The sequence below is a fragment of the Embiotoca jacksoni genome, unplaced genomic scaffold (assembly GCF_022577435.1).
Source record: "Embiotoca jacksoni isolate LCO1_2020_lvr unplaced genomic scaffold, fEmbJac1.0.p SCAF_17, whole genome shotgun sequence".
Taxonomy (NCBI): domain Eukaryota; kingdom Metazoa; phylum Chordata; class Actinopteri; family Embiotocidae; genus Embiotoca; species Embiotoca jacksoni.
Window position 1 is genome coordinate 9,357,632 of NW_027185307.1, and position 23,988 is coordinate 9,381,619.

Consider the following 23,988-nt stretch of genomic DNA (forward strand, 5'->3'; position numbering starts at 1 on the left):
CCTGACATATTATTGAAATTAGAAAAAGAACAAAGTCATTATAAACCAATTGCGAAAAAATATTTTTCTGCTATTCCACCAAAATAAGAGAAAAGATCGCTGGAGACAAATGCAGCTTTCTCAGACAATATTTAATTTTAAACAAGACCCTGATTTATACATCTGTGTTTGACAGCTGCAAAACTCATTACATAAATGGCACTGTGGCCGAATGACTTCTGAGGTGGGTGATAGTATCAGACTGGCCAACATGAGAAAATAGATGGTTTAAATCCACGATTATACAGTTAACTGTTAAACAGTCCCTCCAGGAAATCGCAATCTTGCGATCGCAATAATTAACGCAAATTCAAGCAAACGCCGCAATATTTGCTGAAAGTATTACGGCATAAAGTAAGTCTTTTCAGACAAAACTCACTTTATTAACACAAATAACTCTGGATTTACTATCAGTACGGCTCTCCTCTTTTTATCTCTTCACCAAAACAAACTCTGTGCACCAGAGGAAACCGGAACAAGTGGAAAAACTGGAAGTGACGGGGTTTGCGGAAAATGTGGCCTTCACAATAATGAATAATTAAATGATTATTATCAGTGAATGTAATTACATATTACTTTATGCTACAGAAAATGTATACACATGTCAAGTTGTAAGAGACTGCACTTTGTTTTTGTGAATACAGTAGGCGTGTGTTGAATTAACGTTAATTAAACAGCATCTAAAGCTTTTATTTTGACGGCTGATGTAGTCGTTGTCTTCTATAGTACAGTCACAGACTATAGGTTCTGTAAAGCACTTTCATCACTTTAAAGATTTATTTTTGTAACTTTTAGCATCAGAGCATACAGTATGGTGGTACTAGTTTTGTTTTCATTACAAGACAGCAGGTGCCAGGTCCAGACCTTTGATTGTCTTTTCTGCTGAGCTGGGTCAGAAGAACCTGCCAGGAAATTGATTTCTTTCCTTGAGTAACTTCCACTTACAGTGAATCAGGCTGTTAGATAGTGAAGCTAACAAATGGGAGGGAAAAATCATGGATAATGCTTTGTGTGTCTCTCCCTGGTGACATTTATTCAGTCTATCAATAAATGTGGCCTCAATAAATGTCAAAGAAATAAAAGAAGCGGTTTCTTAATTTTTTAATCAATGTATATTCCCACACCATTAATCCAAGAAGTGACGCCAGGAGAAAGAAGTCTCCACAGTAAAACGACTCGATAGATGGCAGGGAAAGATAAATAAATGCAGTTATATTTTGTATTGCACTCTGGAGACTAAATTATGTTTGATGCTTTGTTAATTGCTGTAGCAAATTGCCTGTGTATGGTCAAGGTGCAAGAAAGATGCTTTGTCCACATTTGCTTCCCTCTGTGGGAATTATTAAAATAACCATACATCAGAGAGTAATGGAAAAAAGAAAAAGAATGAGTATTTACAGTGTGCACTGCGTATTAAATAACCTTCATTTTGTAATGTATACTAATTTAACCACTTATTAAAAGTTAAATTCAGTAGAACTTTAATACATCACTCTGTCAAGCATGCACCAATGACCAAACACACAGACATTCGAGATGGGCAAATTGGCTTAACCAAATGAATTTAACAAAGGCGGCTACAGAGATTTGGAGAAACTACTTGTTGGATGTATTTTCTACTCTTAGAGTTTTCACAGTGACCATTTAGAAATGTATTAAAATTGCATGAAACAAATGGCAGGCTTTTATTGATTAATATTGTCAGTAAAATAGTCTTGCAAAGAGTGGCAACTTGACTGTATTTAAAGACTATAAGGACAGCCGCACCCGGCGCCACAACGTGGCATAAGGTCCCCCTCCCCCAGTTTAAATTTCATGCCTGCTTTATGAAAAAAAACAAAAAAAACAACAACATTAGGATCATTGAAGTTATGAAACACCTTTGAAGATTTCCTCATAAAATATTGAAGCTTTTCATTTGATTCTGTGTCTTTTCCCTCTTTAAACAGCATTCAAACAGGCTAAGATGTAGCGTTTCAGAACCATGGACAGCACTAGAGGTGGGCGATAAGGCCCAAAAATAATATCACAATATATCTGGGTATTTTTGCAATGATGATAGTCTTGTTGAAATGTCAAAATACTGAGTAATATTTCATTAATTTGTATAACATGCAATGTCACCAAAATAAGTGTCATCATTTTATGTCAGCATAAACATGTCAGTATGCCTTCAAATATTCCGAGAGAAGGGAGAGAGAGGGAGGGAAAGGGAGAGACACAGAGAGGGAGGGTGAGAGATAGAGAGGGAGGGGGAGGGAGAGATTGGAGACCAAGAGAGATGATTTCATTTTGCTCACTGAGCTCTTAAATGATTTAACGAGGGAGAGATCTGACAGAGTATTGCTATGTTTGTGTGTTGAATATTTATAGCGCATATAAAACTGTTATGGGCAAGCTGTTGGCCGTCATACATCTTAGGTCTCTGTGTGTGTTTTTAAGGGAAATTAGAGTCCAAAATCGAAACGTATACAGTTACTAGTGCTTCACTGGTACAGTACCTTGACTGGGGTTTGGATAATATTTCCAGTGGCAAACCATCAGCCTGGACCAAGTCTCATGCATAGCTGATTTTCAACTGTTTAGTAATGTGGCTCTTTGATTTGGCTGTCTTTGAAGCTGTTTTCCTGATTTCGTGTTTGCTTTGACCAGAGCTATTTTAATGCTGGGTTCATATTTATCAAATAACTCAGAGTCACTCCTAGGACTCCCAATTAAAGTTTGAGTAGAACTAAAAATACTCCAAATTAAGAACAGAACATGTAAAGCATTTTCTAAACTACTTTGAGCAAGGGTCAGAAATCCTCCTCTGTTAAAGAATTACATCAGTATTTACTCAACTTAAAATCTTAAAATGAATTTAATAATAATGTAATGTTTTTCATGATTAGACTCTACATTTAACCCATTCAAAGCATGTATTTAATTTGCCTTTGTAAAATGTACTGCCAGTATAATGAGAATGAATAATTGGCCCAAAAAACTCAATTTGAATGAGCATCATTATTAAAATAAAATAATAATAATAAAAAAAAAGGAGACTCAACCTTCCCTGAATGTGACAAAGGACTCTTTCGCATTTCTCCATGTACAGTGAAATGTGTTCTGGCCAATTTCTAAAACAACTAAGAAAAATCCAACACAAAACAGAAGTGGCAGGCGTTTCCTCTGTGATTTGACCCAAGTCAGTTGAGACAACGCAGACCATCAGCCGACAAATCACATTTAACAACAAAACTACTTGTCAAGTCTCCAGAGAGAATGTAAGAATGTATTCAAGCTATGACATTCATTTCTTTGTATTGCCGAGTTTTATTCACTTACTGGGGTAATGTCGCTTTATCCATAAAGTAAGACTTAAACTATTGCCAGTGGAGCAGCTTTGGGCACTTTTGTTCTAATATCATTCAGTCTTTCTTCGCCATTCCCTGTCTTTGTGAGACATTTTCTCTCATTCCCAGTGAGCTCAACTGTGAAAAGTACAGGAATAAGATAGCAATTTTAATCTTGGAGAGTGATGTTTGTGGTATTTCCAGAAGTTCTTATGTTCTCTGAGGATTGGACATGATTCCCTTTTTTTTTAATGGAAAGAGATATGATTCAAAATAAACTCTAGAATTTGATTCAGATGCGACGACGTTTAGACATCTTTCTGTTTCACTGTCATAGCCTTGGCCTTAGTACATAGTATGTGGCCTCAAAAACAGGCTTGTTAAGAAAGAATTTATGTTAATCCAATTACAAATTTCTTAAAATGAAAAGGTGTTCTCAGGATTATAATTCCTGGTTCAACCTCCTCCTTTTCATGTATTTTGAACAGAGGTCATGAGAGACAGTACTGGCAATATTTAACAGAATTGAATGCTTTAATTTGCTTTTGTGCTTGATTATTTGCAGACTGATCTTGTAGTATTTAGTGTTGTGATGCCTGCGACATAATTTGATTTATTGTGCCTATTTCTGTTTATGAGCCATAATCCCGTCAACGGAGGTGTTTATTGTTATTATTAGCACTGATGTGCTGTCCATTGTATTACTGCTGTACCCTTAATCACATTAAAGAGCACCCCTTAGGTATTGCTACTGATGTGAATTGAATTTTGTTAGAAGCAGGCTAATACAGAAAAGGCCAGCCATCTCTGTGATAGGAACTCGTAGTGTCCCTGGTGTACAACAATGATGAATCATGTGTTATGGAAAAGGGTAGGTGTTAATGAGCAGAGTCGATGCAGAATGAAGCTACGCTGAGCTGTGTCATTTTTGTTTTGGCCTAATATCACCGATGTTTACCAGATGGCTAGTCCACCTGCAAACACACACTTCCACCGACCCCTCAAGCAAGTCATTAGGGCCCGAGCACCGCGAATCGGTGCGAAAGCCCTATTGTTTTTCGTAAAGATGTGATAAGTTTGATGTCTCGCCGTGACACAGGAAGTTGATGTTTAAGGTCAAGGGATGCTTGAAACCTCACGAAACGTGTGACATACATCCGGCGTGGTGAGAAGATACATCTGATGTGTTTTGCAAGTCGGCGTGGCCAAACGGCTCGCCAGCGCCCCCTGCTGGAGACATGAAACGAGACAAAAATAGCAACTTTAAGCTGGTATACGGAGATGGGAGACGGCTTCGAGGACGCGACTTCGGGGAGGCGGCGCGCCGGAGTGCGATGGCCCGTACATCACTGCTTGCAGTTTTAATTTTCATTCTATCTCAAAGGGAAGTTGTAAGTGTTGTGGTGTATCGTGTTTCACAATGTTCCTATGATCCTGATCCCTGTAATTATTTGCATTACAGTGTGATCACAACCTACTGTATAGAAACTTGGGAGAGACATTTGAGGCAAAACACTATTCGATATTCACTGCAAAACGCTTTAGATATTATTCAGCCCCACACACACATACACATGCACTGAGAGACTCACTAACACTGTAAACTCAACAAAAGCCATCAAACTTTCAACAAAGCTGATGAGAAGTGTATATTTAGCTGTCACCTTTGAGATGAAGGCCATTGTTTGCTCTGTACATCTGACATCAAACTTACTTTGTATGGTTGATCTGTAGATGGACCATCTGCTTGATATTTTGCTCTCAGATGACTGTGCATAGCTGTGGTATACATATGATATACTATCTTTCCCATTTTTAATTTTTAATTTTGAAAGGACTGTTTGATAGCTGGAGTCTTTGCATTTTCTGCTCATGTAATCTCATGGTGCCACACTTTTCTCAACACCTGTTGGTACAACTTCTCCGTTTTCTTTTGCTGCCTCGTGACAATTGGCATTACCACCACCTTCTGGCACTAGTAACATGCTACTAGCACACACCAGTCGAAATAAGAAAGTCATTTTCAAGACAAAATGATGTCACATATGCTATTTTGTATTTAACAATGAATTGAAAATTATGACCCATCCCTAATGGAAACAATGGGCAAACCTAAGAAAATACAATCAAAGTTGCAATTGATGGGAGTTATCCTCATAGCACAACTTAATCTGTCTCCATTCACACAGTAAAGCCTAGAACCCAGTCTTTGTTGTCACAAAGGCAGACATATAAGAACATACATGCACGTATGTCCCATGCCCTTTTTTGGAGAATCAGACACACAATACTCGCATTGTTTGAGAAAAAGTCATAAACACGATCAGGCTATTCTAGTAGTCTGCTTTCCTGTCTTCTTTTTTTCTACATACACGTACCTTCAGTGGATCAGGCATCCGTCCTTTGGCCATCACCTCATGGGGCGTTCATCACCAGAGATTTCTCAGTCCCCTTTGTCTTCCTTCCTCCCGCTCTGCCTCTACTATCTTTCCTCTCCTTCTTCCCTGATGCTCCCCTACTGACTTGTGGTGTTTCACACTCATTAAAGTGACAGGCAAGCAAAGGGATTAGAGAGAAGCAGAAATGAATCTCCCCTAAATTTGAGCCATACCTTGGCTACATAAACCACAGCTCTAAGTTTCGAGAGGAGGAACAAGGGTGATTGCTACTGTGTGGAGAATTTTAATATGCGTAGGAGTGACAGAGGAGAGGAGAGTGACCTTTTTACCAGCTCTCATTCATACTTTCCTTTCACACTCCTTCATTCCCTCATCTCATTGGAGAATTTTTCATTACTTTTTGCTGATTGAAGAAAGGAAGTAAACAAATAAAAGAGAGAAATGAGTTACTTTTCAACGAGAAGGTCATTGCTCTATTTGATTGCCTTTGGTCTCCCATCTAAAAACAGCACTGTTAATATGCCCACAGGCCACTTTGTAATGTTTGGACCTTATCTGTAGTCGATCACACGCAGTGTCTTTATGGCGTGCTGGAAGATTTAGCTTAAACTGAGACACAAATTGTACTGACAGCAGTCATGACAGCTCCTCCAAACAGAATCTGATGAGAATATAGATCCAGTGTGTCAACATGTGAAGTTGATATTTCACCTAAAATGACTGAAATACAAATGGAAATGACAAAGAACAGTGTGCATCCTTTTTACTGATGTAGAAAACCACATTCTGAAAGCCTCTTAGGAGTTTCAGTGCGAGCAGCTTGTTTGGTTGTTCTGTAGCTCGGTGATGTTATTTAAAGAAAAGCTAGTTCGCTGGGTTTGGTATTGGATAATGTGATGCTTTCTGGATCCTTGAGGGGGATTTCCTTTTTCCCTTGCCCTCCTCTACAGAGAGGTCAGACATCACCTCCACAGTGGGCCTCTGGAGCTATCAGGGTTTATTACCTTGGAGTGGAGTGGATTTTATATGAACTCGACAGATATACGGATACCATTGCATATCTGTGTGTACATGAATTTGTATGTGTAATAAATGCACATAATTTAACTGCCTAATACCGTCTTATTTCCCCCACTTTTTCTCTATTTGAACACACCGCTGCAAGTTGGTGTTATAAAAAGCAAAATTTTAAAGGGCACAAAGCTGGAACCAAATTTGTGTTACTATGGAGCTCTGAATTAGCATAACTTACCTAATGAAATATTCTTGAAAATAAAATGACTGAATGCTGAAGTGAGACTGAAACGGAGGAAATCAAGTGAATATTGCTTACAAAGAAATGTAAAAAACGCATCATTTTCCTCCAGGGTTTGTTAAACTGTTTTGTCTGTCTGTTGTTGACTTTGGCACCTGGGGAGCACTAAAAATCATTGTCAGATCAAACCACTGGAGAAATGCTGCCAGCATGTTTCCAGAACTGTCCCAGGTAATCTTTTTTGTGACCTTACAGTGACCTGTTTGAAGCACAAAGTGTGTCGTGGCTGCAACAGTTCATTCGTTAAGTTAAAAACAAAATAATGTCAACATGTATTTTGTGCACATAAAGGGGGGAATTCTGGTGCTTGCTGTCTGTTTTTGAGTGATCACATTATTGGTTTTGTCTTTCTTATCATTAATTAGTATCAGCATCCACAAACAGAAACACTTCTGATGAGCCCATCCTCCGCTTTTTGTAGGATAATGAATACATTCGGATACACCTAGAACAGTCCAGGTATGCGAAAGGGCATGGACTGTGTGTGGGAGGAGTCAGGACCTAATTTATAATGCCAAGGTGTGTATGGGGTTCTTCAGTTGCCATAGAGACCTTTGTGGCTGACTGCAGCTGCTGCTTTCTATCTCCTGTTTATTCCAAAGAGGGAGGCGGTGACAAATGTACGGGCAACACATGCACAACGTAATGCTATTCTACGTCTTCTGACAGACACACTCAGACAAAGCACAAGGAGAGCCTGAAACTGCCAACTCATCAGTTTTGGATCTGTTGAACTGTGGTCCATTTACAGATCAAGGTAATATAATCTCCATACAAAACAACATGTTTGGTTATTAGGTTACAACTTGTGGAATATGCAGAGCATCAGAGTTTTTAACACATGTTGAACATGCAGAATAGCCGGTATGAGAAATCTTAATTTCCTTTGATGTGAATGTTGATAAGATCACATTGTTAAGTTTATAATGATCTTAGCTGCATCCAGCATCAGCATTATTTCACTATTCTTAGAAGGATGACATTCAGGTAACATTTTAAAGCGTGATGGAGACAATAAATGTTGTCCAGCAGAGAGACAACTTGGTTATCTTGTAATGTATTGCAGGCAAAAAAAGTGCTTGTCTCCAAATTTACTGCATCCATTTAAATATAATATCCAAGTACTAAGACTTTTAGCAGCCGTGTGGCACAGATACTTACAAGACATGGCTTTCTGTCTTTGGGTGTTTTGATACTTCCCATAATTCACACCTCTCTTACAGTTCATTTTTGCGAGCCAAATTCAATTACTTGTCGACACTCCTTTTTTGCATTCTTACATTTACATTATATTTGTCATACTCACTCTATTGCAGTAAACGCACAGCTTATTCAGACTGTTGTTAAAAATGTTTTCCCTCCATCTGTAGGTTTTATGTTGGTGTTCAATTTACTGCCCTTCATGATTTTCAGTTGATGGTTTTGTAAGGTGTTGTTAAACGGACAGATGTTTTCTCAGCTAAAAATATAATTCAACATAAATTCTTCTCAAAAACATTACAGAGACTTTCTGATGTTACGTTTCTGGTCATTTTTAAGACTTCTTAAGTGTAGTAATTATCACAGTGACAAAATGTTGGTCTAGCTTTTCGCCCCATGTTTTACAGCAACTCTTTTGCTTATGAACGTGGTGTTTTTCACAACACAGCAGTGTCTGTTGGTACTTGCAATGCAGTACAATACAAAGAGCAAGGTGTAGGTCTTCAAATCACATAAACCTTTTTTTTGTTTTTTGTTTAAAGAAGCTCTATAGGGGATGTCATAGCATCCATAATTATAGTCAAAGCCAAAAGTGAAGCACAGAACTCATAAACAAAAGCTCCTTTGATTTTAATGTGAAAGCTTCATGTGTGCTCTTTTATACATATAGTTTCAATTTATCAAAAGAGACATTAGTAGTTTGATAAGTCACTTAAACTCACTCATTTTGTAGAAATGCTGGCACTATCCCATAGCCGATTCACAAAAGTATAAGTCTTTTTTTTAGTTACAATCCATCCCCAAAGGCATTATTAATCATTACTTATCAATAACACACTACGTCCTAAGGCAAAAGGGATGTGAATGAATAAAACCTATGAAAAAGGGTTATGCATAATTTAACAAATTTCTCCCTGATACAGAACTGGCCTAACAGGTTTCCCATCTGTTTTAACATTCAGGCAACACCATGTTACCTTAGAAGGCATTTAAGATAATTTAGCATTGAGGCATTATATATCATCAATTAGCATAATGCTACTTTAGGTGCAGGGATTTGCATTTTTACATCCTGAGGATTTAAACTGGCTTCAGTTGTGGCAAACAAGGTGACAAAGCGGTCGGCTGTTGGGAGCAGAGCTTTGAAGCAAAGCACCTCGCTGTAAAACAAAGCTGTAATTTAGAATTACAGGTCCAGGGGGTTTAATAGACCTTGCTCAAATTCCCAGCGTTACTCGCTTTGCAAATCACAGGGGTGGATGAACCTGTTACTTTGTTGTTCACGTGTGAGATTTATCTTGTCGCAGTTAGAACAAGGGGAATTTAGGGAGGAGTTGCTGACAGGAAGCAAAGCAAATAATGGAGTGAATGGAGAGAAGACAGAGCAAAGTGTGAATGGCACAAGATATTCTTGCTAACAATTTGCATGTGAACTTGCAGGGTACCATCGACATTAATACACCAGTTAATATGTTGTAATTCTTTACAGATAAAGGAATTTCCATTTGAGATCAGTGTACTACTTCTACATAGAATGTGTGTCCGGGGCTTGCTTTCGGCACTTAAGTGAATGTGTGTATATGTGTTTGAGAGAGAGACAGGAAGAGAGAAGAGGGAGAAAGCAATAATATATAACTGTGTGTATTTATGAGTAAGCTGCTGCTGGAAGCATGCATGAAAAAGGGGTGAGGGAGATGAATTGCATTGTGCTCTGTGGTGTTGGGGAGGAGATGGGATTGAGGTTGGAAACTTGAGATAGCGACTGGGGATCAACTCATTCAGAGCTTCAAATGGCTTTGAGAAAACCAATCAAACCAGCATACACTCTCTCTACATCTCGCTCTCACACACACACTTTTTCTTGGTCTTGCACACACATGCACTCAGTAATCATACAAAATATCTTTAGTGGTGGTGGTGGTGGTGGTGGGGGGGGTCCACTGGACTATTGATCTGCTTCCATGTGGCTGCGATTAACTTGAATGCAACACACAAGCACAGACATACATACACATACTGACACAGTGATTTGAAATCTCATTTGTCCGTCTCAGCTAGATGACTGATGGAGCTGCTATCTACTATCAAAAAGCTACTTAAATAGTTAATGTATCAGTAGACACACATATGCAGACACAAAGAGGTTCATTCAGGGATACTTAGCCTCCCTCCAACTTCTACCAGTCTTAAAACGAGCACCTTCAAACTCTGAGTGTTGTAAAATCATCTTCATTTGTCGACTTACAGCAGAATTGTTTATTTAAAGAAAAAACAAAAAAGAATGCAGATGATGTCCTGCTAAATCTGTCTGATCCCATGAAAACAATACCGTATTACAAGATTATAGATCCATTTGGTGTTTTATTCAGGGTATATAATAAATGTTGACAAAACTTAAGCCATGGATATTGGTTGTCGAATTATCCAATCAGGGAAAATTCAGAGTGGGTTTCAGTGACCCACATGGGCGATTAAATATTTTGGAATATGTATATACACCCCACATCGTATACTGGAAACCTATATACCCATATTTACATTCATCGGACAAATAGAAAGTGTCTGGATAAATGTTCTGCCGAGGTTGCTATTCTGTTTCAAATGTATACTAAAATTCTAAAAAACACGTTTAATTTGTTAGATAGGTTGAGATCAAGATTTTTCTGGCTGGGAAAGAGATCTCAAATTTGACTTAAAATACTGGCACTCCCTAAATTTGAGGGTGGGCCAAATTTAATGTATTACTTCTGAGCATCCCAGTTTAAACCATTGACAGCTTGGATTTGTGATCGTACTGAGATAAAGTGGCTGAACATTGAGACACTTTCAAAATTACCATCCCTAGATGCCTCAGCAAAATAAATTCAAATGAGTGAATGGACAAGAGTAACTGTATTTATGGCAAAAGAGAGACTTTTTGAAATATGCCCAAATCAGTTACATCTCTGTTAAGTTTAGGTTGTTGTTGTGTTTGTTGTTTTCCTGATGTGAAAGAGACATCAGATGGCAGAGGGGGAGGAGAATGCCAACTGGATAGTTGGCCAATGGCAGGCTCATAGTTATTATAGTCTACATCTAGGGAGTCAGACTACCTCAAATGTGCCTTTCTTTATAAAATTGGAGAATTCAGACTGTACATTATTTTGTCTGTGAACAACTTGTGTCACCCATTTCGGCTTTTTAAGATTATGTCACTTTTCAAATATTTACGTACACTTTCTGAACCAAACAGGAAAACAGGTCATCTGGGAATAACGAATACATTTCATGAATTCCACAAATATCTTCCTTCCACAGAATCACAATTTGTAACCCAGTTTCAGGAGTCCTCTTCAACTTCTCTGGTGACATGCGCCACAAGCACCACAAAACAGCTAGGATTAAAGGGCTTTCTTGCTCACATTTTCAGAGCATTTTCAACCAATCACTGCTTCACACCTTTTCTCACCTGTCAATCATAGTTGTGTTAATGATAGTGCTTCATTTGAACTATTGCGAAGCTGTCTACCAGCTCGAAGCTGTTTCCATGACCTGCAGCTGACAATGCTTCACTTCTCCCTTGACAAGTCAGCTGCAGTCCCAAAGCAGATTATTATTCCCACCGAAACACTTTTAAAGTAAAAGGTTACGATGACATCTTAAAAATATCTATGGTTTAAACTTCTGTAATACCACAGTGCACTCCCACTAATGACCAGTCAGCTGAAAAAAAGAAGAAATCATTTTTCGAGTTTTGAAAACTGTGAATTAAAGATGGGCACTCAGGCATTATTTACAACGTTTTAGCAGTACGTTTCCCAAGAAACGGGTTCTCTCTCTTTCTCTCTTGTGTTGGTAACACACTATTTGTTTTTCTCTGTAGGAGCTTCAGTTCGAGCGTCTTACCAGGGAACTTGAGGCTGAGCGTCAGATTGTTGCCACCCAGCTGGAGAGATGCAAGCTGGGATCAGAGGCGGGCAGCATGAGCAGCATCAGGTAACATGGAAACCCTGTGTTTCTACGTGTGTGTGTGTGTGTGTGTGTATGTGGGGGGTGGGGATGCTATCAGGTAACGCACTGTCTCCATCTTTTTTGTGTGGTGGTTGGTTTTTGTGTCGGTGGAAAAGACGCAGTTGTGTGTGTGTGTGTGTGTGTGTGTGTGTGTGTGTGTGTGTGTGTGTGTGTGTGTGTGTGTGTGTGTGTGTGTCTGCGTCTTAAACACTGTCAGATAAAATGTAAATGTGTGTTTGTGGGAGTTTTTGTGGTCATATCCTCACATTTTACAGATTGAGTGTGGCACACAAGTATGCATCTTTAGGTCAGTATACAAGTGTGTTTTTCTATCATGATTGAAAAGGTTCTTGGTCCCTCATGACACTATGCTTGACTACACCATTATATATCTCCACTTCACACACACACACACACACACACACACACACACACACACACACACACACACATTATGGCATACACATGAAGGGTGTTTTCTCCTCTGCTCTGTGGAGTGATGTTACTGGAAAAAGACAGTGTGCACGATTGTGTTATAGCCCCCCCCCCCATCTTCTTTTATCATTTATCAGCTGGATGGATGGGGAAACAACATCACACACACACACACACACACACACACACACACACACACACACACAGATGCACTCACACAAAAGTACACAGATGGGGTAAATAACACCCAGCATGTGGGGAGTTTTGAACCCACACCATAGACAGGTGAATGATATGAAAGTATGACACGGTATAACACGCAATCGTGCACACTCTCACATACTGCTTCCTCATATACACACACATAATGACAGTTGCTGAGGGCTTCATATCACAAATACTTTGACACAACCTTCGGCAACGTTGCTGAGGGTGTGAGAAAACACACCTTGTCCCACACATACATAGTTTCAAAAAAAAAAATCCCCTTGAAAGCTTTTACACTTCCTGGAACCCCTTTCCTCATGTTACTGCATAATATTGGTAAGCATTTTAGCGACAGCCCAAAAACCCTTCATATTACTACCAAAAATGTACGCCAACATTATTTTGACATAAAGCAAACAGAGCTCTGAACAGAGAGGGAGTAAAGATGAAGAATGGAGGGATGGATGAATGAGAGGAGATGCATGTAACTACTGTGCTCATTATGAATTTAATGCTAACAGCTCAGAAATGGAGCTCATTATCCGTCCGTCTCTTCGAACTAAATCACTGTCTCTTCACGTTCTCTTTTACACAGGAGTAAAAGTCAAGTTTGGAAAAGTTGGGATAACTTTATTTGCTCTTTTTGGGTTGAGTTTATGTGTATGCCTATTTGTGTGTGTTTTGTGTTTGCATGGATTTTGCTGTCATGTCAGAGTCAGGTTCATATAAATTCAGCATCCCTCTGACTCCCTCGGGCGGTTTATTACATTAGTACACAAACCTACGTGGGGCAGGAAAAACGACACTTTTGAACTTTCCCAACTCATTCTGTTAACTCCAGCTCAGTCTCAGATGGGACTTTTTGATGAGTAAATGTTGTGTTGAAGTTCCAATTATTTCTTCATATACATGGACAGTCATTAATTAAAATTTGGTTAGTATTTAATTAGTGTTATAAATACTTAAAAATCCCACAATGATGTGAGACAAGCCTATGCTTTCAATGATGATGAATACATTCAAAATGAATTCATAAAAACTACACATTTCTTGAACAAACTTTATAACAAAGAAAACAAAACCATAAATCATTTTTCAGATATTTAAAGCAACATATATCACGTTTTGTATGAGAACATCCAGACACTTTCACAGAGACATACATGTTTTTTATGCTTTCAATGTTTTCAATGTACTGTTGTGGTTTTGATATGAAGATGTCATTGTTTTAAGTTAATCAAGTAGGCTCAGGGTGTAATGGTACGTAAACTCGTACTAAATGGTTCGATTCATGATGTTTGGTTCAGATGCCTACATCCTCGAACTCTCAAGCGTTACTTCCACCCAGAACATTTTGGCATTGTACCAGTTGTCCATCAGCTATAGTATGTTAGCAGGATTAGCCTTGAAAGCTAGGACACAGTGTGATTTTTATACATCTTGTACAATATGTTAACTTACACCACACATTTTAATTGGCCTTCTTGTATAACCAGAACCTGTAACTTCTCCACTCTGTATCAATTGAGCGACCACCATGCGGGGCTCACACTATGTAAACTGAAGCGCCTGCTTGCTTTTTTCCAGTTATATTTCAATAAAATGTATTCAGACAAGACAGCGGTGCCCTGAGTGTTGACAGAATATGAGAAAAGTAGCATCATCACTTTGTGCATCTCTAAAACTGAAATGGCATTGCTGTCTTCATTGCAATTCAATTAATCGTTTATGTTGCACTCGTCTTAATGGACATTTTCTATTTGATTGATTTCATACTTGAGAGTAAACGGATCAGAGTCTTTTCTTGTTGACAATATTCGGCATTTGAATGCCTTAACTGTTACAGCAGGAATTATGGACAATAAGACCCTTTAATTTTTTTGAAAATAAATGGCAACAGTGTTCATTTATGCATTTTCAGTTTTCCCTGCTGTCCCTCTAAAGTAGACTGAGACGAGTGCGTTATTAGTTAAATTAGTTGGCTTCTAATCAAACCGTGGTTTCTAACACTTCACCAAATCTGCAGGGGAGCGTTTTCAGTTATATCAGCTTTCCATATATGTATGTATTTGCACTGATGCTTCAGTTTCAGCTCATCTTTTAAACTGCTCTTGTTACTTTTTGATTTGTTTGGGTTAGTAAACTAATGTCAAGCCATTAAGTAAAAATCCACCCAAATCCCTCCTCATCACATGTATTATTTCTAAGATTTTAGACAGGTCAGTCAATATATTTGAATGATGCGGCAAGGAAAGTAAAGAACCAAGAGTCTGTCTTGAGTGCCTTAGGTGGGTTTTCTGGAGCTGTTTGAATATTTTTAAGAAAGTTTTTACTTTCGGAAGAACTTGATCTTCCGCATGAGCCAGACACGTGACCTGTCCCTTTCAAACATATAATTGTTTACATTTTCTTTCCTAGACCCTTCATGCTTGCAACATATGTTAAAATCCTCCAGAAATCCTATTTCATTCAACATTTACTATGGTTTTATCTGGACCTGTGCATTTGTTTGGGTGCATTTACACTTGTGAGAATGTCTGCTTGTGCATGTGTCTGTCTGCTGTCAAGTCTGCTGTCTCGCAGTTGCATCATGATTATCACATCAGGTAGAAAGGATTGGCTTAGGTAGCTTTTGTCTGCTGACAGCTTACTATATGCCAGTCCACATCCATCCCTGTGCGCGCTTGCATTTGTCAGTGCATGTCAAATTAAACTTGTGATGTGCGTTTGCCTTCTTTTTTTTAATGCCTATGCATAGATACATGTTCCGATAAGATGGCTCACCTCTGAGTTTGACTTTTTTTTTTTCTTTTTTTTTCAATGTCATTTTGATTGACATTATCTTTTATGCAGATTCCAGCAGGGCCTATGTTCCTTTTGGGTCCAAGCCTAAGTATAGATATTAGTGTCTGAAATATAACTGTGAATGATCAGTGAGAATCTGATGCTATTCAAAAAGACAGGGCTAACCTTTCCCATGGTCTCCAACATCACCACACATTTTCCTCTCCTTCATCAGGGTCTATGTGACAGGCAGCAGCTAAAAATAGTGTACTTTCTTTCTCTGAACAAATACTGTAGGTGTTATAGTAAAGCACAGAGTGAAATACAGAAACACAGACTAGTTAGTTGAATTGAAAAAGGACGTCTGTTAAATACACAGACAATAAGGGTTTGTTGGCATTTAATTAAAAACCTACCTCTTATTCTTAAAAAGTTAAATTTATCCTGTGATGACAGTCTATTTTCTGTCAGACTAGGTTTCCTGTGGATTTAAAGCTACAGCCACCCTATTCACTCAGCATTTGGTCCATTATTGTGTTAATAGCCTGTCAGGGTGGACATGAACTTAAGAGTAACCGCTATTTGTGTGTGTCTGTTTGTATAATTAGTCCAAATATGTGAGTTTTTGTATCCCCCTCTGTTTGAGGGTTTGTATTGCACATGCTTGGAGCAAGTGCTGTGTTTGTGTATGTGTGTCTGTGTGTATTCTTGGCAACTGCTGTGAGCCTGCGTGTCCTTAGTTGTGTTCCGCTCGATAAAGCAATTCAGGCATCTCCACAGACTTCTCCTCGGAGCTGAGGACCTTAAAAAATGCCTGACTGTGGTGCAGAAACCCAGGGCATTACTGACTAACATCTGTTCACACTGTGAACTGTTGGCATGCGACACAACACTTTACAGGACGGAAGCACACACTGGCACACGTACACACCCACATGCTAACACATAGACTCCAAACAGCATGCCGGGACTAATTTATCATTTCTCTAACATTACTGGTAAGTGGCAGCCAGTGGGAAGCGTTTGCTCCTGCTGTCTTTTCTGCCTGACTGGCTGAGCAGCTCAAGCCTTCACTGCTCTTTTAAAGGCATACCACAGAATTTCTGGTTAATGTATTTCAATTAGCATCCATCTATTTTTCACCATTATGGAGATGGCAGGGCAAACAGTGATGCAGCATCAAATGAGGTAGTGTTAGGAATAGGAAATTACATATGCATGATCTAGTTGCATACATCTTTACTGCAATAAAGATGATTTCATCATATAGCTGCATATACAGAGTAGAAGGTTATTTCAGTCAATTTATGGATAATTCCAGGATGTTGAGGTTTAGATTACATAGAATATTACTGTAAAACCTTTGTGTCAACAATGCCAATAAATTGCTTTTGCAAAAAGTTCCAGGATGGTTGGTGTAACGACACACCGCTGTTACCTATGCTGCAGATAGTATTTATGAGCTGCGGTGTGATAAAGTTGACAAAGACAGAACACACACCATTTTATTAAATGTATTCATTGTTAGACTGTAGATGATGGGGGCCCATGTGCACAGAGTTGTTCTTTTTGTTCCCCCTGGGAACAAACAAATAGACAAGTGCAGTGAGTGACTGATTGAACAGACTGATTGCAATAATATCGAATGAGTTATGTGGCAGAACAGCAGAGTATACAATGCCAAGCTAAAGATAAAAGTTGGTTTAAATATTGCAACAACTCAACTCTGCCTGTTCCCTCTTCCCAGGGTGTTCGGGCAAAATAGTTCCGTAGGGGCTCGAACACCCATTTATAGTTCCGGGAAGTACCAACCACAGGAAGCGGGTAGGGGGATGTTGAGATATGTGTTGCTCTGTTTATATAGGTAAATTATGTATGGATGGTTTCCTATATTTATAGGGACTATAGTATGTGTAAGATACTGTTGATGTCTTTGGGTTGGTGAAATAATGTAAATATTGATTGTACATATTAATTGTTGATATATACTTACCTTTAGATGGTATGTCTGGGCTAATTAGAGTAATCAGGTGTATATAAGGCGCTTGGTTTGTGTGTAGGGGGACTGCTAGGTGATGGCGAACATGTGTTGTGGTGGGTTTTTTTTAATGTAAAAATAAATGAAGCTTTACCTGAAACCCCTCCTAGACTCCTGATCTGCTCATTTGCCTCCATGGCCGCTTGGGCATGTTAACAGTTGAAAAGCATTTGATCATGTGCACAAACAAAACTGAACTGTACAGGGCCAAAACAATGCAATTCTTTTTTTTAAACTGATTAGCTCCAGCTTTAAAAGGCCACCATCGAGTGTATATGATGGATCGTAAAAATACTAAGGCGTCTCTCGTCTATTTTATTACAACTTATTATTGTAAAACATTTGCTCTGAGCTCTATGAACTTTGTGCTGGCGCCTTATCACGTCATGTGTTGTCAATTTTCTTCTCTCTCAATCCATAAACCCACAGTGACTTTTATTTTGCAATTCACTGAGATGTACGGAAAATAAATGTACAATTCCTTGACATAATCAGATCATTAAAAGTCTCCCAGCCTTTTTCTGCCTTGCAGTGACCTTGCTGGGCATTCTGGGAGACATTATTGATTCATTAAAGTATTGCCCAGGAACTGTTGAGGAAATAATGTGAAGCTGGGTATTGAGCTAATCGTGACTTGGGGCAGTAGATTATGAAGGTCATGTAGAGATGTCCCACAAGTTTATGGATTCACTGGCTGAATGACATTATTTTGTCGTCGTATTCCCCTGGTTACAAGCAAAAATAGTACCAGCTTGTTGCCTTGTAGCTAACATTATGGAGTATTTCTGTGCACTATACATGATACAATATTGTAGCCATTAGGTATGCTTAAGAACAAATAATGCACAGTGTGAAAGAGACAGAGTGCAGCTGTTGGAAAGCCCTGTCATTAAAGAAAAAGGGAGTAGGGTGCAAAGTCCATTATAATTTGCCAATTACTTTAAAGCAGAAAGGTCATGTCAGATAACAGGAATTAAAGCTGAGGTATGCAGCCCCGCAGTTGGTATGCAGATGACAAGGGAAGTTGAGTGAAACAAATGTGACCTCTAAATGAGTGTTTTGTTGTGTTTAATGGAACTGTTAGCGTTTAGTGAAGAGAGATGGGGGTATCACTGCTAGGGCAGGGCGGGGGGGAGGGGGGGGGCAATGCAGAGGGAGTGAGGGAGAAAATGGAAGGACAGAGGGAGCCGAGGAAAGGGACGGAGAAAGAGGAAGATGGCTAATAAATAGCTTTCATTACACTGTGGCAGCCATAGAATAGGTTCATTGATTTATTATTTTTCATTTTTCCTGTTCTCTCACTATCTGTCTTTTGCTTGTTCTCATTCTCTCACTGTTTCTCACGTTTGTCTTTCTCTTACTTTACACATCTGCCTCTCTGTCCTCTAGTTTTCATCTCGCTGTTTTACAAATATCCTTTTATTCCAGTGCATTATCACTCTATGTGTGCGTTCACTTACTTAGAGTACATATTTCTAGTACTGGATATCATGTATAAGTAGAATGTCAGTGTTGTATGAGTGTGATAATTACTCTGTGCTAGTTCTGATTAACTCGGTTGACCAGACATTCCCCTCTGCCGTATTGTTTACAGTATGTATCCTGCTGTCATGTATTTATAATGCTGATGGGTTGAAGCATCAGGATTTTCTCTGTTTTATAAACAGGCAGATCCTTGCCTTAGGCGTCACAGATTTTTTTTTGTTCTGCTGTTGTTGATGGTTTATGTATGTATCTACGAGTCACAGAGAAAGACGGAGTACAAAACTAGCCGTGTTTCTGCTCAGTTGCTGAAATAAATATATGCAGACACTATAAGAGGTCTTGTAGTGTGCCTGAACTTGCCCCTTTGTTTGCCCAAAAGAATTAAGGCATGTGCACACATAAACATGGGCAGCCCCAAGAGGCATGTAATCATGCACCTTTAAAAATATACACGAACAAAAGGGCCAGATGTCCTGTTGTCTTGACAAATAAACGTTGCCCCTCTGATGTCCAACAGATGGACATGGAAGCCAACAAAACAAAATAGTAATGTTAAGAAGGGGGTTATGATGATATCATTTTCAAACAGGTCTTAAAAAAATTATCAAAGAGTTCATATTTAGGTACATTACTGCCGCCAGAAGTTGTCAGTAATGCACCTAAAAAACTGTTTGCGATCCACCATTAACAGTAAAAGAAGGAGAAGGAGAACACGTTAAAACCAAGTGCTGTGAGATTTTGTTTTGCGGTACAAATAACTGTCAAAATGTTGTGTGGAACAACTTCAAAAAATGTAAATAAGGTGCAGTGCCAACTCTGCCAGGTAAAGCTAGCCACCAAGTCCACCACTGCTACGCACTGTCATTTCCGAGTGAAGCACTGAGCAGACAGTCCATCCACAGATCAATGGCTATCAATCAATGGCTAGCTTTGCCACCAGCGATAACAAGTTTGATGTTAGATGTGCTGAAGAAACAACAGCCTTCATCTCAAAGATGATAGCTAAACACCTGCTTCTCATCAGCTCCTTTGAAGGTGTGAGTGAGTCTCTCTCTCTCTGTGTGTGTGTGTGTGTGTGTGTGTGTGTGTGTGTGTGTGTGTGTGTGTGTGTGTGTGTGTGTGTGTGTGTACAGTGGTGGGAAGGTCTTCAAATGATAGTCGACTAGTTGTCAGTGAATATCGAATCGTAGTTTTGCTTGAAATGGTGGGCATTGGTGGTTTGCGTATGTTTGTACCAAACGCTACATTTTAGGGTATTGGTATGTAATAAGATAAAGACAATCTAAGCCCGAAGGTCCACCACCCTTTTCAGAGATTTCAATGACATGGCAAGGTCTTCTGTAATTGATTTGGTCTATATTTAAAGTATAAGTATAAGTGTTTGTTTAGGTATAGAGCTCTCAGGAACTCAAATACCTGAATGGTGGGTTGTCATAGGCGCACACAAAGACACAAACATTCACAAAATATTGTTTTTGTGTGTATTCAGCAGTTTACAAGCTCTAATAAATTGTTGCAAAAATAGTATGAATTAAACATTAATGCCAAGTCTACATTTTAAACTAATACACAAATTTAGAAAAAACAACAACAACATGTATTTGTCTGTGTGTGTGAATGAGAGAGAGAGAGTGCGAGAGGGAGGAAGAGTGGGGCGTAAAGTTCATGTCCTGAGGCAGTAACAGCTTTCTGATTGTGTTGTTCAGACTTACACATCTGCCCAAAGACCCATCGGGGAGGTCAGAGAAAGGTAACGCCAGTGTCCAAGAGAGCATGTGTGTGTTTGCCAGCATGTGTGTGCGTGTGAGAGACAGGCGGAAATAGGAAGAGAGAGTGAGAGAAGTGGAACAAAAGCAATGAGTCACCACACACACACGCACACACACGCGCACACACACACACACACACACACACACACACACACACACACACACACACACACACACACACATACACACACACACACACCCACACAGACAAGTCTGCCCTGATGTGTGTTGGTGCCCAGTCCCAGAGCCCGTATAGGACTGTTTATTCTAAGCAAGCTGTGACATTTCGTTCCACACCAACAGGGACCAGCTCTGCTCTTTGTACCACACATACGAACACACACACATTTCCTCACCCTCTGCCCAAGACTTTTCTCAGGGGCAAACACACTTACTACACTATAAAGTTGTCCTACCCTGAGGAGCAGACATTCACACAGTATGGGCTGAGTCCTCACACACTTTAGAGTTGATCACAGCAACTAATAGACCCCAGACACATGGGGAGTGCCAGAAACATTTTGAAAGAAGTTGTTGGCTTTTCTGTTATTGAATTATTTTCTTTTGTCTCACTTGCTCTGATTTCCTGTTTTCTCTTCTCTTCTCTTCTCTTCTCTTCTCTTCTCTTCTCTTCTCTTCTCTTCTCTTCTCTTCTCTTCTCTTCTCTTCTCTTCTCTTCTCTTCTCTTCTCTTCTCTTCTCTTCTCTTCTCTTCTCTTCTCTTCTCGTATGTACAAGCATCTAAATTGAAATACCCTTCCACATCCATAAAAGATGAGGGACAACATAGGACACATGTCCACACATAGAACAAAGCTACTGCCAATACATGACAAGGGTGAAAACTATTAAAAGACAATAAAATAAATGCTACATTAATAGTTTTTTTTAATTTTGGCAATGTGGAGTTTTCATTAGACAACGTTTGAAAGGAGCTTTGTGCCGTTTAATTTGTGTTCCGTGTGTATCAATTTCTTTTTAGGTTTCAGATTTCAGATTATATCCTTGATCCAGTGAGAAATCGTAGATGATGTCCATCTATCTCAAGAGTATCAGGAAGCCTGCCAAAAGAGCAGTGAGAGCAATGATCTTTTGAGCCCCTGAAGGTAGTTTTGTCCCTTCTGGTAAATACCCCAAAATGGATCAAAGAGAATTTGGGCGGATTTTAAGTATTGCTATTGAAAAGTCATTAAAATGCTCCTGCAGAACTTTTCAAGGCTCGAAGCTGAACCAGAAAGTATGGATCTTTGATTTCTCTTTAATCTCACAGGGCTAAACTGTGGGTAAATTCTTGCCAGTTTTGGTCAGAGAGACGGGTGCAATGTACAACTTTAAATTGGATAAGCGAGTGTCAGGCATACATGGAGGAAAAATGGACCCCCATCCCAAATATCTTAATCAGTTGTTTTATTGAGGTCCTATTCCCATGAGGGTTTAATAACAAACGGAGAAGGGCAATTTAATTCTGAGATTAGCATGAATATATTTGAGACTGCTCCCTTATCGTTCAGCTTGGAGGACATTACAGCATTCACTACAATATTTGGTGGGTTTTAGGGGAGTATGGGGTTGTATCAGTGATATAATACATAACCTGGGAAAAAAAAAAAAAAAACAACAACAACATTTGACCCAGGTACATTTCTTTGATATTTATGCCAAATATTATTATTCATATTGTATCCCGAAACTTTCAAAGGTTTTTGAAATCTTACAGTGTACCAAAGTGGTGGACAGAGCAACTGACTGATATTGCCTGAACATATGAACTTCACATTTTCTGTCGAAGTTTGTCCCCTGTATCTTTTTCATGACTCCTTTAAGGTGTGATTAGATTTACTTGTCCTTTAACTTTTTATAATACATGATCTCAGCATATCCCAATAATTTTTGCACTACATTGCATCATATGCATTTAAAATAGGTTAAAAGACACGCAGTAGATCCACACAGAGGTGATTTCTGTTATCTGTTGGGTAAAATGTGTTGGCCAGGTCCATCACGTTACAGCTTTTAGACTTCATCATGTGGTTATCATCTTACAGCCGTTTTCATGCTCTCTTTCCGTACCTGACCACCCTCCTGTTTTTTCCACGGCTAAAATACTATCCAATTACATTCCTTTATCTCACCATACCTCACTCTCTTCTCCGGCGTTGGGTGATAATAGAGGGATCCATCACACCATTAGCCGTAGGCGGTTTTATAAGCTCAGCAAAATGCTGCATAGAGAAAACTCAAATTATAGGCTGCTGCATTATACCTTAAAATACGCCTTGTTGTTTGGGTTTGTGTGTGTGTGTGTGTGTCGGCATGAGTGATGATGATACTGCAAGTCATGCTTCCCCCTAATGACTGATGATACATTTCCAAGAGGAGAGGAGAAAAATGGTGGCAGGTGGCGACATCTCTCACAGAGCTGTCACCCCCACTGTCTATCTTTCTGTCTGCCTCGCTCTGTGTTGTTTCAGTTCTCCCTCCATCTATCTGTCGTTGCTCTTAAATTACGTCTTGGCTTTTTGTACCTTATATTTCCTGAGGACACATTTCACTGTATGTGGAGAAACCCTACCTTTGGATTTGTGTTTCCTGAAACTGACTTTCATTGCTAGCAGGTGGGTTAGCTGCCGTTTAAATGAAAAATGTACAGTTGAAGGCATTGAGAATTAATGAAATTAAAGAACTGATATTTTTTGATTGATGCAGCTCAGTGAAAAATGTATTTCAATCTCAATAAACTCAACAGGGAAGTCAGAGGTCATAGTCATTTGAAGAGCCACGCAGGGATTTAGGATTAGGAATTGATTGTTGCCCAGGGACACTTAAGTGCAGCCAATGTATACAAAGTATAATAGGAGCTTATATCTTGCTTCTCCAGTCAATGGTTGATCTCGTGAATAGTAGCCAGAACTGTGCCACCTAAACGTCAAGCTCAAACAAGCTAAAACATGAAACCAAATGGGATGCTGGAGTCAGTTTTTCAGGTTCCTCTCTTT

At 39.2% G+C, this 23,988-nt stretch overlaps 1 protein-coding gene across 5 annotated transcripts in view; it reads left to right on the forward strand.

The window, feature by feature from the left end:
- ctnnd2a (catenin (cadherin-associated protein), delta 2a) overlaps positions 1-23,988 on the forward strand; it is a 234,914-nt gene that overhangs the window by 64,673 nt on the left and 146,253 nt on the right. For all 5 annotated transcript variants that reach the window (XM_069151523.1, XM_069151526.1, XM_069151525.1 and 2 more), the window contains exon 3: positions 12,148-12,260. In XM_069151523.1, the coding sequence (XP_069007624.1) occupies positions 12,148-12,260 (113 nt within the window). The remainder of the gene's footprint in view (positions 1-12,147; positions 12,261-23,988) is intronic.